Source organism: Thalassophryne amazonica, chromosome 2 (assembly GCF_902500255.1).
Source record: "Thalassophryne amazonica chromosome 2, fThaAma1.1, whole genome shotgun sequence".
In the NCBI taxonomy this organism is placed as follows: domain Eukaryota; kingdom Metazoa; phylum Chordata; class Actinopteri; order Batrachoidiformes; family Batrachoididae; genus Thalassophryne; species Thalassophryne amazonica.
In genome coordinates this window covers 3045775-3060420 of record NC_047104.1, presented here as the reverse complement: position 1 = coordinate 3060420, position 14646 = coordinate 3045775, and the positions used below count along the sequence as shown (strand labels likewise).

At 40.7% G+C, this 14646-nt stretch overlaps 1 protein-coding gene across 1 annotated transcript in view; it reads left to right on the top strand.

Moving 5' to 3' along the window:
* Positions 1-14646, top strand: part of LOC117501446 — a 190361-nt gene that overhangs the window by 136488 nt on the left and 39227 nt on the right. Inside the window, 4 exon segments of the mRNA XM_034160351.1 lie at positions 104-955; positions 1028-1527; positions 14206-14416; positions 14494-14592. Of these exon segments, the coding sequence (XP_034016242.1) occupies positions 104-955; positions 1028-1527; positions 14206-14416; positions 14494-14592 (1662 nt within the window).

Genomic DNA, 14646 nt, shown 5'->3' with positions numbered 1-14646 from the left:
CTGCATCACATCTACATCATGTTGACCTCATGTCTGCATCATGTCAACATCATGTCAACATCATGTCTGCATCACATATACATCATGTCTGCATCACGTCTAGATCATGTCTGTATCATGTCGACATCATGTCTGCATCACGTCTACATCATGTCTACATCATGTCTGCATCATGTCTACATCACGTCTACATCACGTCTGCATCATGTCGACATCATGTCAACATCATGTCTGCATCATGTCAACATTGTGTCTGCATCATGTCAACATCATGTCTGCATCACGCCTACATCACATCTACATCATATCTGCATCACGTCAACATCACGTCTGCATCATATCGGCATCACGTCTACATCACGTCTACATCATGTTGACCTCATGTCTGCATCATGTCAACATCATGTCTGCATCACATCTGCATCACATCTACATCATGTTGACCTCATGTCTGCATCATGTCAACATCATGTCATCATCATGTCTGCATCACGTCTACATCATGTCTGCATCACGTGTAGATCACGTCTGTATCATGTCGACATCATGTCTGCATCACGTCTACATCATGTCTACATCACGTCTGCATCACGTCTACATCACATCTGCATCATGTCTGCATCATGTCTACATCACATCTGCATCACGTCTACATCATGTCTGCATCATGTCTGCATCATGTCGACATCATGTCTGCATCATGTCAACATCATGTCTGCATCATGTCAACATCACATCTACATCACATCTACATCACATCTACATCAAGTCTACATCACGTCTGCATCACGTCTACATCATGTTGACCTCATGTCTGCATCATGTCAACATCATGTCTGCATCACGTCTACATTATGTCTGCATCATGTCTAGATCATGTCTGTATCATGTCGACATCATGTCTGCATCACGTCTGCATCACGTCTACATCACGTCTGCATCACGTCTACATCATGTTGACCTCATGTCTGCATCATGTCAACATCATGTCTGCATCACGTCTACATTATGTCTGCATCATGTCTAGATCATGTCTGTATCATGTCGACATCATGTCTGCATCACGTCTGCATCACGTCTACATCACGTCTGCATCACGTCTACATCATGTCTGCATCACGTCTACATCACGTCTGCATCACGTCTGCATCATGTCTGCATCATGTTTACATCACATCTGCATCACATCGACATCATGTCGGCATCACGTCTGCATCACGCCAACATCACATCTTCATCACGTCTACATCACATCTGCATCACGTCTACATCACATCTGCATCACGTCTGCATCACGTCTACATCACGTCTGCATCATGTCTGCATCATGTCTACATCATGTCTGCATCACGTCTACATCACGTCTGCATCATGTCTGCATCACGTCGACATCATGTCTGCATCATGTCAACATCATGTCTGCATCATGTCAACATCACGTCTACATCACATCTACATCACGTCTACATCACGTATGCATCACGTCTACATCATGTTGACCTCATGTCTGCATCATGTCAACATCAGGTCTGCATCACATCTACATCATGTTGACATCATGTCTGCATCATGTCAACATCATGTCTGCATCACGCCTACATCACATCTACATCATATCTGCATCACGTCAAAATCACGTCTGCATCATATCGGCATCACGTCTACATCACGTCTACATCATGTTGACCTCATGTCTGCATCATGTCAACATCATGTCTGCATCACATCTGCATCACATCTACATCATGTTGACCTCATGTCTGCATCATGTCAACATCATGTCTGCATCACATATACATCATGTCTGCATCACGTCTAGATCACGTCTGTATCATGTCGACATCATGTCTGCATCACGTCTACATCATGTCTGCATCACGTCTACATCACGTCTTCATCATGTCTGCATCATGTCTACATCACGTCTGCATCACGTCTACATCACGTCTGCATCATGTCGACATCATGTCTACATCATGTCAACATCATGTCTGCATCATGTCAACATCACATCTACACATGTATGCATCACGTCTACATCATGTTGACCTCATGTCTGCATCATGTCAACATCATGTATGCATCACATCTACATCATGTCGACATCATGTCGGAATCACGTCTGCATCACGCCAACATCACATCTGCATCACGTCTACATCACATCTGCATCACGTCTACATCACGTCTGCATCACGTCTACATCACGTCTGCATCACATCTACATCACGTCTGCATTACGACTGCATCACGTCTACATCACGTCTACATCACGTCTGCATCACGTCTACATCATGTCTACATCATGTCTACATCATGGATTAAAGTTCTCCATCGTGACAGCGGATTTCCATAAATTGGGCTGACAAAGGGCAGCGTTCATGCCGATGCAAAATCAAGGCTGGAGGCAAGAGAAAAAATTTACCACGTTCAAAATATTCAAATGTTTCTGTTTCCTGCTCACAGAGCATCACCGGGGGGGCAGTGGGTCAAACTGCTGTGTGTTTATGTCTCTGTCTCTCTGTGTCTGTAAGTGTCTCTCTGTGTCTCTGAGTGTCTCTCTGTCTCTGTGTGTCTCTGAGTGTCTCTCTGTCTGTGTGTGTCTGTGAGTGTCTGAGTGTCTGTGAGTGTCTCTGAGTGTTTCTCTGTATCTCTCTGTCTGTGAGTGTCTCTTTGTGTCTGTGAGTGTCTCTGTGTGTCTCTGAGTGTCTCTCTGTCTGTGTGTGTCTGTGAGTGTCTGAGTGTCTGTGAGTGTCTCTGAGTGTTTCTCTGTATCTCTCTGTCTGTGAGTGTCTCTTTGTGTCTGTGAGTGTCTCTGTGTGTCTCTGAGTGTTTCTCTGTGTCTTGCTGTGTCTGTGAGTGTCTCTCTGTGTCTCTGAGTGTCTCTCTGTCTCTGTGTGTCTGTGAGTGTCTGTGAGTATCTCTCTGTGTCTGTGTGTGTCTGTGAGTGTCTGAGTGTCTGTGAGTGTCTCTGAGTGTCTCTGAGTGTTTCTCTGTGTCTCTCTGTGTCTGTGAATGTCTCTGAGTGTCTCTGTGTGTGTCTGTGAGTGTCCTCACTGTAGTTAAATCCAATGACGCTGGTAACACGTTACTTAGTAACCCGTTATTCTAATCTGACCGCTTTTTTCAGTAATCTAACATGTTAATCTTTCCAAATCAGTAATTAGATTAAAGTTACTTCTCTGAGTCTCTGTGCGTTACTATTATTTTTGTATTTTTATACAGTATAAATCAGGGGTGCCCAGTAAGTCAGTCACAGAGATAGTGTGGGTTGATCACAGCATTAAAACTTTCCTGTGGGTAGGTGGAGTTCAGGGGTTCGACTGAACCGCCCACTTCACCCACGTTTAGCGTTTGATGCTGTGATCTGTTCATCTGCTGTCTTCCGCAGCAGCTCCGAGTTGAAAAAACAGTCATCTCTCAAAGTGCGGTGATGGCAGCACCCCTGCACTGAGCTTTACAACGACATTTTTACACTTTCCTTTTTCTTTTAAAGTCTGTGCAGCTGTGTGAGTGTCCTCGCAAAAAACAGCCGCAGACGCCCAGTGTGTCAAATACTAATGTTCTTTTTCCACCCAAATGCATCTAAAGTCTCTGTCTGTAAAAAATGCTGATAAAACTTTCTTACCTGTCAATCTGGTCGTATTTTCTGCTTAAATACCCATTTTTTCCTGCTCAGACGGCAAACCAGGGGCGAACCCAGATCTAAAGTGGGTGTGGGGAGAGAGAGACACAGCCCCCCCACAACACCCCGAGATTAAGGTCCACTTTTGAAGACATTTATAATAATAATAATAATAATAATAATAATAATAATAATAATAATAATACGAGCAAAGCATCATGCAGCAGCGCGAAGCTCGCTCATGGTACAGGGCGTCCTAAAGAGGAAGTGCCAAATTTTGAAGCCACAGTGAAACAAGAAATGTTCAAATGTCAAATACTTCCTGGATTGACAGATGAGATCCCATGGAATCTCACGGGAACTCAGTGGCAAGCTCACACTTAAACAGGAAGTGGCGAATTTTCAGTCAAACAAGAAATGTCAAATATTGGACAATTCCTGGCATGGGTGGAGCTCGAGTGGAGGCCGAGGATTCACTGGACTCCCCTGAAATCTGATTGGACACAGATGATTGTCACAGCACCACACATCTGGCTGAAAGAGCTGCATTTTGAAATCAGTGAGTCACATGCTTACTGGTTGCTAGGTTCCTCCTGTCCAGTAGTTGGTGCTGTGTACCACAAAAAGTTCTAATCCACCTTAATAGAAGAAGAAAAATGTTTGCTTTAGATTTGAAGTGAACATGTTGTTTGAACTATGGACTTCTAATGACACCAAACTTATATTGGTGCGTAAATGAGTGTATTTTATGCCAGAAATGAGGTCCAGGTTGTTAAAAGCAGCATTTCTCCTTTAATTCGGGGGGGGGGGTGGGGGGGGGGGCCTTATATACACATGTTTAAGATAACAGGAAGCAGCTGGTTCATGCTCTGTTGGCTTATTAGTGCAGCAGATAACTGAAACAATCATTCAAATGGTGATACAAGCCCCTGCCCCTGTGCCTCACTGTACAAACTCTCAAATATTTTCTGGGGGACCTTTTTCATTTGTGCCTTTTACTGTACAGCAAGTTCGCAATGCTCTCAAAGCTCTGAATCACAGAAAGCCTCCTGGGCCTGACTTGATAGAGCCTTACTTTTTGAAAATGGCTGCTGATTTTATTGCACAGCCTCTCACAATACTTTTTAATCTATCAATCAAGAGCAAAGAAATTCCTTTAGTTTGGAAGTCACCCTGCAGTTTTAACTAATTACAGACCAATATCAAATTTGTGTGTTTTATCAAAAATTCTTGACTCTCTTGTATGTGATCAACGTAAAGAGTTTTATACTCAAATGAGTTTCTTTCAAAACCGCAATCAGGCTTTAGTAAAAAAAAGCACAGTACCATCACTGCTGCAACAAAAGTGATCAATGATATACTGATTGCTCTTGATAAAAAGCAGTACTGTACAGCGCTCTTCATTGATCTGTCAAAAGCCTTTGACACTGTGGATCACCTTGTCTTAAAGCGTAGGCTCGTCAGCTTTGGTCTGTCAGATGATGTAGTTTCCTGGTTCACAAATTATTTGAGTGACAGGAGCCAGTGTATTAAATGTGATGCGTTGTGTTCTGAATTTATGAGTATTCACAAAGGGGTGCCACAGGGTTCTGTATTAGGACCTTTGTTATTTATCATGTATGTAAATGATGTAGGACATAATGTCTCTGATGGCAGTGTGCATTTTTATGCTGATGATACAATGATTTACTACTTTGGTTCATCAATGCTGTCAAATCTTTGCAAAAAGCTTTTGATGTGGTGCAGCACAAACTGCTGCAGCTAAAACTTGTCCTTAACTCTAACAAAACTAAACTCATGTTACTTTCAAATTTTAGAACAGGTCCTCAAACTGCCCCTACAGTGTCCACGCTAGAGGGAAATGACATTGTGGCGGTTCATTCATACAAATATCTTGGTATCTTGCTTGACGACACTCTTACCTTCAAACCCCACATCGAGAATCTTGTGAAGAAACTTAAATTGAAACTGGGATTTTTCTTTTGAAATAAATGTTGTTTTTCTTTTGAGGTTAGAAAGCGCCTTGTTACTGCAACTTTTTTTTTTTTTTTTATCTATTTTAGATTATGGAGACCTGTTATATATGAATGCTTCAGCTCAGTGCCTGAGAAAGATTGATTCTGTATATCATGCTTCCTTGAGGTTCATTATGAACTGTAGGACCCTGACTCATCATTGTGAACTGTATTCTTGAGTGTGATGGCCTTCTTTGTCCACCAGGAGGTTGATCCACTGGTATACTTTTATTTATAAGGCCATGCTTGGATTACTGCCCTCGTACATCTGTAACTTAATCACACAGAGATTCTTATGGTTTGCGTTCCAATGAATAATTTGCTGCTCTCTGTTCCTTATGTCTGCACTGAAACTGAGAAAAGGTCCTTCACCTTCTCTTCCCCTTCTTCATGGAACACTTTGCAAAAGGACTGGAAACTTACAGAACTGATCACATTAAATGACTTTAAAGCCAGACTGAGAGCACTTGAGACAGCCTCCTTCACATGTACTTGTTTTAATTAATTAATTTATTTATTTATTTGTTATACTGTAACTGTATTTTTATTGCTGCATCTTGGCCGGCGCTCCCTTGAAAAAGAGGTTTTTAATCTCAATGGGACTTCCCTGGTAAAATAAAGGTTAAATAAAAAAAAAAAACAAGCATCAAATTCAGCACAAATACAGCTTAGACACTACACTTTAAAAAAAAGAACGCAGCCAGGTAGGGGTCAATTGAAGAATTACTCAGGGGTCAAAATTTAAAAATGCTCCAATCATATAGAAAACTACACCACATTATTTGCCTGATCATAAAGATTCCAAAAAGCTATAGTTTGGACAATCTGTGACTGAATGTTATGGAGTTACGAGGTAAAAGCAGCAAGAATGGTGACAAAGGTCAGTTTCAGTTTGTACAGGGGTCAAAAGTTAAAGAATTGCTCTAATTTTGGTAAAAAGTGATGTAAATTATTGGTTGAGCTAATAAGATTAATAAATGGAATAGTTTTGACAGTGCTGAATGTTTGGTGTCCAAAGTAAAGGTCAAACAAGGTCAATGTCCATTGGATTCTATGACATGTGACATATGTTACTCTGTAACATGAACTAAGTGTGACATGATGCAAACTGTTACTTTTTAAAACCTGATTAACTCAACTAATAATTTGCATCATTTTTTTTTACCAAAATTGGACCAACTTTAACTTTTGACCCCTGTACAAACTGAAACTGACCTTTGTCACCATTCTTGCTGCTTTTACCTCATAACTCCAGAACATTCAGTCACAGATTGTCCAAACTATACCTTTTTGGAATCTTTATGATCAGGCAAATAATGTGGTGTAGTTTTCTATATGATTGGAGCATCTTTTAATTTTGACCCCTGTGTAATTCTTCAACTGACCCCTACCTGGCTGACTATTGAAAATTCAAGTGGCCAATCAGTTTTTTTAACGTGTTCATGTCTATGGATTATTTGTGCTGAATTTGATGTTTGTATCACCATTTTCAGGATTCCACTCTAAACATTCTCTTATCTGCTGCACTATATATGAGATGTAAGATGTTACTCCTCACTGTTTCTCAGTTGCCCTCAAAAGTATTGGAACACTTGATATTTCAAACATTTGAATTTGTTTATTCCATTTCAGATGCATTTTTAAAAATTATCTTCCTTAACTCAAACTGAAAGCAAATCTCTACACCTTGATATAAATGAATTAAAAATCTAAAATCCATCTTCCTGATGAAGTGGTGTCGAGGAGGATTTTCTTCAAAAGAAGACCTGAAAGTTCAGCTACAATTTGACAGAAAGTACATTTGAGATGAAAAAGTAGATTTGATGTTTTGGTGAAAGAAACTTTTGTATTTCTTCATAACTGATGTAAATAAAGTCCAAGACATAATGTTCATGTTTCCATCCCCTGACTTGTCTGAAGAAAACTGGCAATAAAACTGATTATTATTTACAGGTTTGATCAAGTTTTAGAGATTTGCTTTCAGTATGAGTTTGAGGAAGATCATTTTAGAAATTTTTATTCTTTATTTTTTGTATTTCTTGTATTTAAAATGGCATAAACAAATTAAAATGTGTGAAATTCCAAGTGTTCCAATACTTTTGGAGGGCACAGTATCCTAACCTTATGATGAGTGTAAAATGAGTGTGATATTATTACTGTTTTGTTTAAGAAGGTTTAATTTTCACTGTTGCTGCACTTTGTGTCAAATCATAGTCATATTCATAGTCATATCATATATCATATTGATATGACAATATGGAGATGTGATAATTTGTTCATATTGTACAGCCCGACTGTCAACTAGCTGAAAACTTTGAATATTAATTTACATCTACATTAAAAAAAAAATGCTTAAAGTGGCAGGGGGTTAATAGGGCTGTAATTAGGGGGGTCAGCTGAAAGGCAAAAAAAAAAAAAAAAGCTTAAAAAGGCAGTGTATGGGGGGCAGAGCCCCTCCAGAACCTGAAAGGCAAAATAAGGAAAATGCTTAAAAAGGCAGGGAACATGACTAAAGGTTTTAGTCCTGTTCATGCTCCCAAGAACAATTTTACTGAAAAAAGTCTGAAGGACCTAAAGGATATGGTTAGATGTGAGGAGCTTTTCCAGCCATGTGAGAGGCAAATAAAGAAAAATGCTTAAAAAGGCGAGGGGTCTGGTGGGCCGGAGCCACCCCAGAAGCTGAAAGGTTTTTGCCATGCTAATGCTCCCCTGAAGCATTTACTCAAAATAAAGTCTGAAGGACCTAAATGACATGGTGAGATGCTGACAAGCTTCGCTCATTCATGTCCGCGGTATATGCATATTAATAATAATAATAATAATTTCAACAACTAAAATGTTTAGAAAGAATTTAAATGTTAGAAAAACAGTCAAAAGAATTTAATAGTTACATTTATAAACAATGTGTCAGGATGTGAGGTTTTTTTTTGTTTTGTTTTGCTTTTTTTTTTTTTTTGCTTCCTTTTTTCAGTTGCTTCCTGGTTTGTTTATTCTCTTGTTGGTTTTTTCCTGCTTGGGTTTGTCTGTCCCTGTCTCTCTTGTCTGTCTCTTGGTTCTTGGTGGTGGGCGTTTCTCTCTCTCTCTGACCACACCCTCATTCTGGTTCTTTCCACACACACCTGTTTCCTTTTTGCAGCTCATCACCTGGGTGTATATAAACTCTTCAATCTGCTCTGCTCCTTTGCCAGATTGATGCGCCTTGTTCCTTCTCTCCAGCTCTGTTTTGTGTATTTTCGACCTGCTTGCCTTTCGTGTGTTTTGACCACCTGCCTGTATTACTGACTACGCCTAAGCCTGATGTTCCTTGTACTTCTGCTCTTGTTGGACTGCCTTTTTGTGTAGCAGACCCCGTTTGCTGTTTCAGTAAACTGTTTTTACACACAGGGCCTTTTGTTCGAGTCCTGCATTTGTGTCCAGCCGTCTCTCTTAACCAAGCCTGATACAATGTAGGTTAGAAATTGACAGTTAAATATGAGGTCAAGAAAGACTGACTTTATTTTATTTTTTATAAACAAGTGTTTGTATTCATTGAAGAAAGACTGACTTTATTTCATGTTTAACAAATCTTTTTTTTTTTGAGAAAATAGTATTTAAGTTCAACTTAAAATGTCAGGACAAACATTGTTTACTTGACATTACTGTTAAAAATGCACTTCCAATGAAGTGAGTTTTGGCAAAACAGGTTATCATTTTCATGTTGAGCTGGTGGGGGGGGGGGGGGGGGGGGGGGGTGGGGGTGATGTCAGCAGCTGCTTAAAGTAACTAGTAATTTAACTTAGTTACTTTTAAAATTGAGCAATCAGTAAAGTAAGTTACTTTTTCAAGGTGTAATCAGTAATTAAATTACTTTTTCAAAGTAACTGTGGCAACACTGGTTAAAACACACATGGAGACCCAACAAACACCAACTCTTTTTTTTTCCAAAATACACCTAAATCTCTTTCTGAGGATGGCATTACATAAAATATGCTTATAAAACCTTCTTACCTCAGTCAGATCGCAATTTCCACATAAATACACAAATTCTTGATTGTTCCTGCTCAGAGACTGTAAACCAGGGGCGCATCCAGTCAGGAAGAGGGTGTTGTGGGGGGACGTGCCCTCCACAACACCCCTTGATTAAAGGTCCACTTTTGAAGACATTTTTCATTTTACTACTTATAATAATAATAATAGTTAATAGTAAGTCCCTTTCGGCTGCTGCCTTGTTTGCACTCGGAGTCGCCACAGCAAACCCCAGGTGGATCTGCATATTGAATTGGCACAAGTTTTACGCCAGATGCCCTTCCTGACACAACTCCACATTACATGAAGAAATGTGGCAGGGGTGGGGTTTAATCTGGGAACCTTCCACACTGAAACAGAGTGCACTAAGCACTCCCCACCCACCCCACCCTCCAGCCTAATAATAATGTTTAAATCTGTATTTCTCCGGGCCTGAGTGTTACTGTAGTTCTGGACTAAGTTTAACTGATGGGCCGTATAAAATAAGTTTACTTAATTTTTCTGTTTGTGCTGTACAGAAGCGCGGAGAACTCTCCTTTGTTGTTGTTGTTTTTTTTTTTATTAATTTAACTTTTCTGCTGAACTAAAGTGGGATGTGAACCAATTTTTTTTTTAATGTAATGTCTGAGCTCAGAATTACTGGGATCAGGTCCGTTGATGAGGGAAGCCAAAAATCTGAAACTGATTACGGCTCTTGTGGTTAGTGATCTGAGCAAACAAACGTAGAAAGAAAAGGTGAAAATATGCAAAAGAAAATACAAATACACACATTAAGCAGTACAGTTTAATTGGGGGGGGGGGGGGGCAGGGTGAGAAAATAGTCATCAAAAACCTCCAGAATGCATCCCAGGACATCAAAAACACAAACTTTTCTGGGGGCCTTAAGGAGCCCCCAGACCCCCACTGACAAAGGTCCACTTTCACCAAAAAAGACCCCCCACCCCCCGTATCAGATCCTGATTTGAGATTTGAATTGAACGTGTCAAGACATCCATGTCGTCTGGTGCTTCAGATCAAGACACACCTGAGTTTATGGAGTCATGAGGTTGATCCCTCTGCAGGAGAATGAAGGTTCAAGTCTTGAGGATCCTGGTGCTTCCTGTCTTTGTGTGTGATTGGGAGTCCTGGACTTGAACCAGTGACCTAAGGCCTCGTCTTTTGGTACTTCATCTATTTGGAGATTTCGGTACCTCTGGAATGACTTTGTCTCAAACAAATGGTTATTTAGACAGAAGCATGAGGTTAGACATGCTGACCATGTGGTGTGTTTGTCTGGGGAAGACCCAACAGGTTGCTGTCTCGGTCCGTGTGGAGGACCCCAGAGGGGGGAGAAGGCCGAGGCGACCCTCACGTTTCACCTGGCTGGAGCACATATGGTGATGCTCCAACGTTTTGTAATGACATCAGTTTAAAATAAATCATAAAGATTCTTTGAGATTGAGGTCAGTAAAGTCCAAGACATATCCAGTGACTCGGAAATGTTCATGTATCCATCCCCTGACTTCTCTGAAGAAAACTGGCCTTAAAGTGATGATTTGTCCAAATGTGTGTTACGTGTATATTTGTGTACGCCGTTGTTTTGACTTTTATATTTTTATTGTGCTGTTGAGCCGAGTATTCCTTTAACTTTAACTAGTAATGACTTCATGACTTTCTTTGCTAATAAAATTTTAACTATTAGAGAAAAAATTACTCATAACCATCCCAAAGACGTATCGTTATCTTTGGCTGCTTTCAGTGATGCCGGTATTTGGTTAGACTCTTTCTCTCTGATTGTTCTGTCTGAGTTATTTTCATTAGTTACTTCCTCCAAACCATCAACATGTCTATTAGACCCCATTCCTACCAGGCTGCTCAAGGAAGCCCTACCATTAATTAATGCTTCGATCTTAAATATGATCAGTCTGTCTTTATTAGTTGGCTATGTACCACAGGTTTTTAAGGTGGCAGTAATTAAACCATTACTTAAAAAGCCATCACTTGACCCAGCTATCTTAGCTAATTATAGGCCAATCTCCAACCTTCCTTTTCTCTCAAAAATTCTTGAGAGGGTAGTTGTAAAACAGCTAACTGATCATCTGCAGAGGAATGGTCTATTTGAAGAGTTTCAGTCAGGTTTTAGAATTCATCATAGTACAGAAACAGCATTAGTGAAGGTTACAAATGATCTTCTTATGGCCTTGGACAGTGGACTCATCTCTGTGCTTGTTCTGTTAGACCTCAGTGCTGCTTTTGATACTGTTGACCATAAAATTTTATTACAGAGATTAGAGCATGCCATAGGTATTAAAGGCACTGCTCTGCGGTGGTTTGAATCATATTTATCTAATAGATTACAATTTGTTCATGTAAATGGGGAGTCTTCTTCACAGACTAAGGTTAATTATGGAGTTCCACAAGGTTCTGTGCTAGGACCAATTTTATTCACTTTATACATGCTTCCCTTAGGCAGTATTATTAGAAAGCATTGCTTAAATTTTCATTGTTACGCAGATGATACCCAGCTTTATCTATCCATGAAGCCAGAGGACACACACCAATTAGCTAAACTGCAGGATTGTCTTACAGACATAAAGACATGGATGACCTCTAATTTCCTGCTTTTAAACTCAGATAAAACTGAAGTTATTGTACTTGGCCCCACAAATCTTAGAAACATGGTGTCTAACCAGATCCTTACTCTGGATGGCATTACCCTGACCTCTAGTAATACTGTGAGAAATCTTGGAGTCATTTTTGATCAGGATATGTCATTCAAAGCGCATATTAAACAAATATGTAGGACTGCTTTTTTGCATTTACGCAATATCTCTAAAATTAGAAAGGTCTTGTCTCAGAGTGATGCTGAAAAACTAATTCATGCATTTATTTCCTCTAGGCTGGACTATTGTAATTCATTATTATCAGGTTGTCCTAAAAGTTCCCTAAAAAGCCTTCAGTTAATTCAAAATGCTGCAGCTAGAGTACTGACGGGGACTAGAAGGAGAGAGCATATCTCACCCATATTGGCCTCTCTTCATTGGCTTCCTGTTAATTCTAGAATAGAATTTAAAATTCTTCTTCTTACTTATAAGGTTTTGAATAATCAGGTCCCATCTTATCTTAGGGACCTCATAGTACCATATCACCCCAATAGAGCGCTTCGCTCTCAGACTGCAGGCTTACTTGTAGTTCCTAGGGTTTGTAAGAGTAGAATGGGAGGCAGAGCCTTCAGCTTTCAGGCTCCTCTCCTCTGGAACCAGCTCCCAATTCAGATCAGGGAGACAGACACCCTCTCTACTTTTAAGATTAGGCTTAAAACTTTCCTTTTTGCTAAAGCTATAGTTAGGGCTGGATCAGGTGACCCTGAACCATCCCTTAGTTATGCTGCTATAGACTTAGACTGCTGGGGGGTTCCCATGATGCACTGAGTGTTTCTTTCTCTTTTTGCTCTGTATGCACCACTCTGCATTTAATCATTAGTGATCGATCTCTGCTCCCCTCCACAGCATGTCTTTTTCCTGGTTCTCTCCCTCAGCCCCAACCAGTCCCAGCAGAAGACTGCCCCTCCCTGAGCCTGGTTCTGCTGGAGGTTTCTTCCTGTGAAAAGGGAGTTTTTCCTTCCCACTGTAGCCAAGTGCTTGCTCACAGGGGGTCATTTTGACCGTTGGGGTTTTTCTGTAATTATTGTATGGCCTAGCGCCTTGGGGCAACTGTTTGTTGTGATTTGGTGCTATAGAAATAAAATTGATTGATTGATTGACTGTTGTCATGATGCACAGATTCACTGTGACTATAAACAGCATCATTTTCAGGATTTTAATATAAAGAAGCCTGAATCATTAGTACTGTTTTTATTCTTTTTTAATTGAGGGCATTTCAAAATTCAGACATGTAAAAGCTCAAAGGTTCACAAACCTACAGCACTGCAGGCGCCTACTTTAAGTGGGGTGGGGGGTCAACCAGCTCTCTGTCCAGGTGGTTGCCATCCTGGACCCAAGGCAGTTCCATGCTGTGGGTCCGGTGGGACGGCACCAGGAAAGGCTGCCAGACCTGATCTGCAAACCGGCACTGTCTCAAAGATTAAAAAAGGAGACGTTCCGATGAAACACAGTGTCGCGCTTCGTTTGTCTTCAAGGTTCAGAGCAGAATTCTGAAGTATTTTAAATTATGGCTGCGGGTTCAATTCCAACCAAAACAGCTGAGGGGGTTTTTAATTCAAACTTTCATTTTATCCACACAGCCACACAAGATCTGCCCAAACGCACAACTTCAAACTGATCTTAACACAAACAGAAGTAGAACACGAACAGAATATTTGTAGTTTTGCATCTTGACACCAACTCTTGTTGAGGTTTGTCTGGTTTTATTTTCTTGTGACAGTTTTTGAATTTTTACAAACTGTTACTTCCTTCACTCTTCACGTGATCTGGGTGTATAACCGGCGTTACAGCCTGAGGTGTGCATTCTGAGCACATTTTCATTTGTCAGAAGATCATATAAAGCTTGGAGTCCAAATATTAATGCACATTAATAAGTGAAGCCAGTCGGCTCCTCTTACGATCGTACGCTGCCTCTCAGTCAGTTCTGTGCACAGCCGGTTCAGTCTGGGGGCAATTTCTGTCGGCATGTGGGTGACGGCGGTCTGGAGGGGTCGCTCCGTGTCGTGGAGGGAAACCGGAGGAGGATGCTGGTCGACACCCGCCTGGAGAACAAAGGGGAAAATGCCTACAACACCCAGCTCAACATCACCTACACGCCCAATCTACACTTCTCCAGCCTCGTCGTGAAGGTACGATGTCCTTGCTGTTTGTAAGGAGTCTTAAACTGTCCACCGTCAAACGGCCAATCTGCTGTTTTTTTATGCAGGACAACTCTGACATCAAGATCGAATGCTACAGTGAGGAGAAAAGGAGGAACGAGAAGATCTGTAACGTCAGCTCTCCTTTCATGAGGACCAGATCTCAGGTGAGGATTATTGGTCCAAGGGTTTGTGTCTCCTCAATGATTCTGTCATTTTCA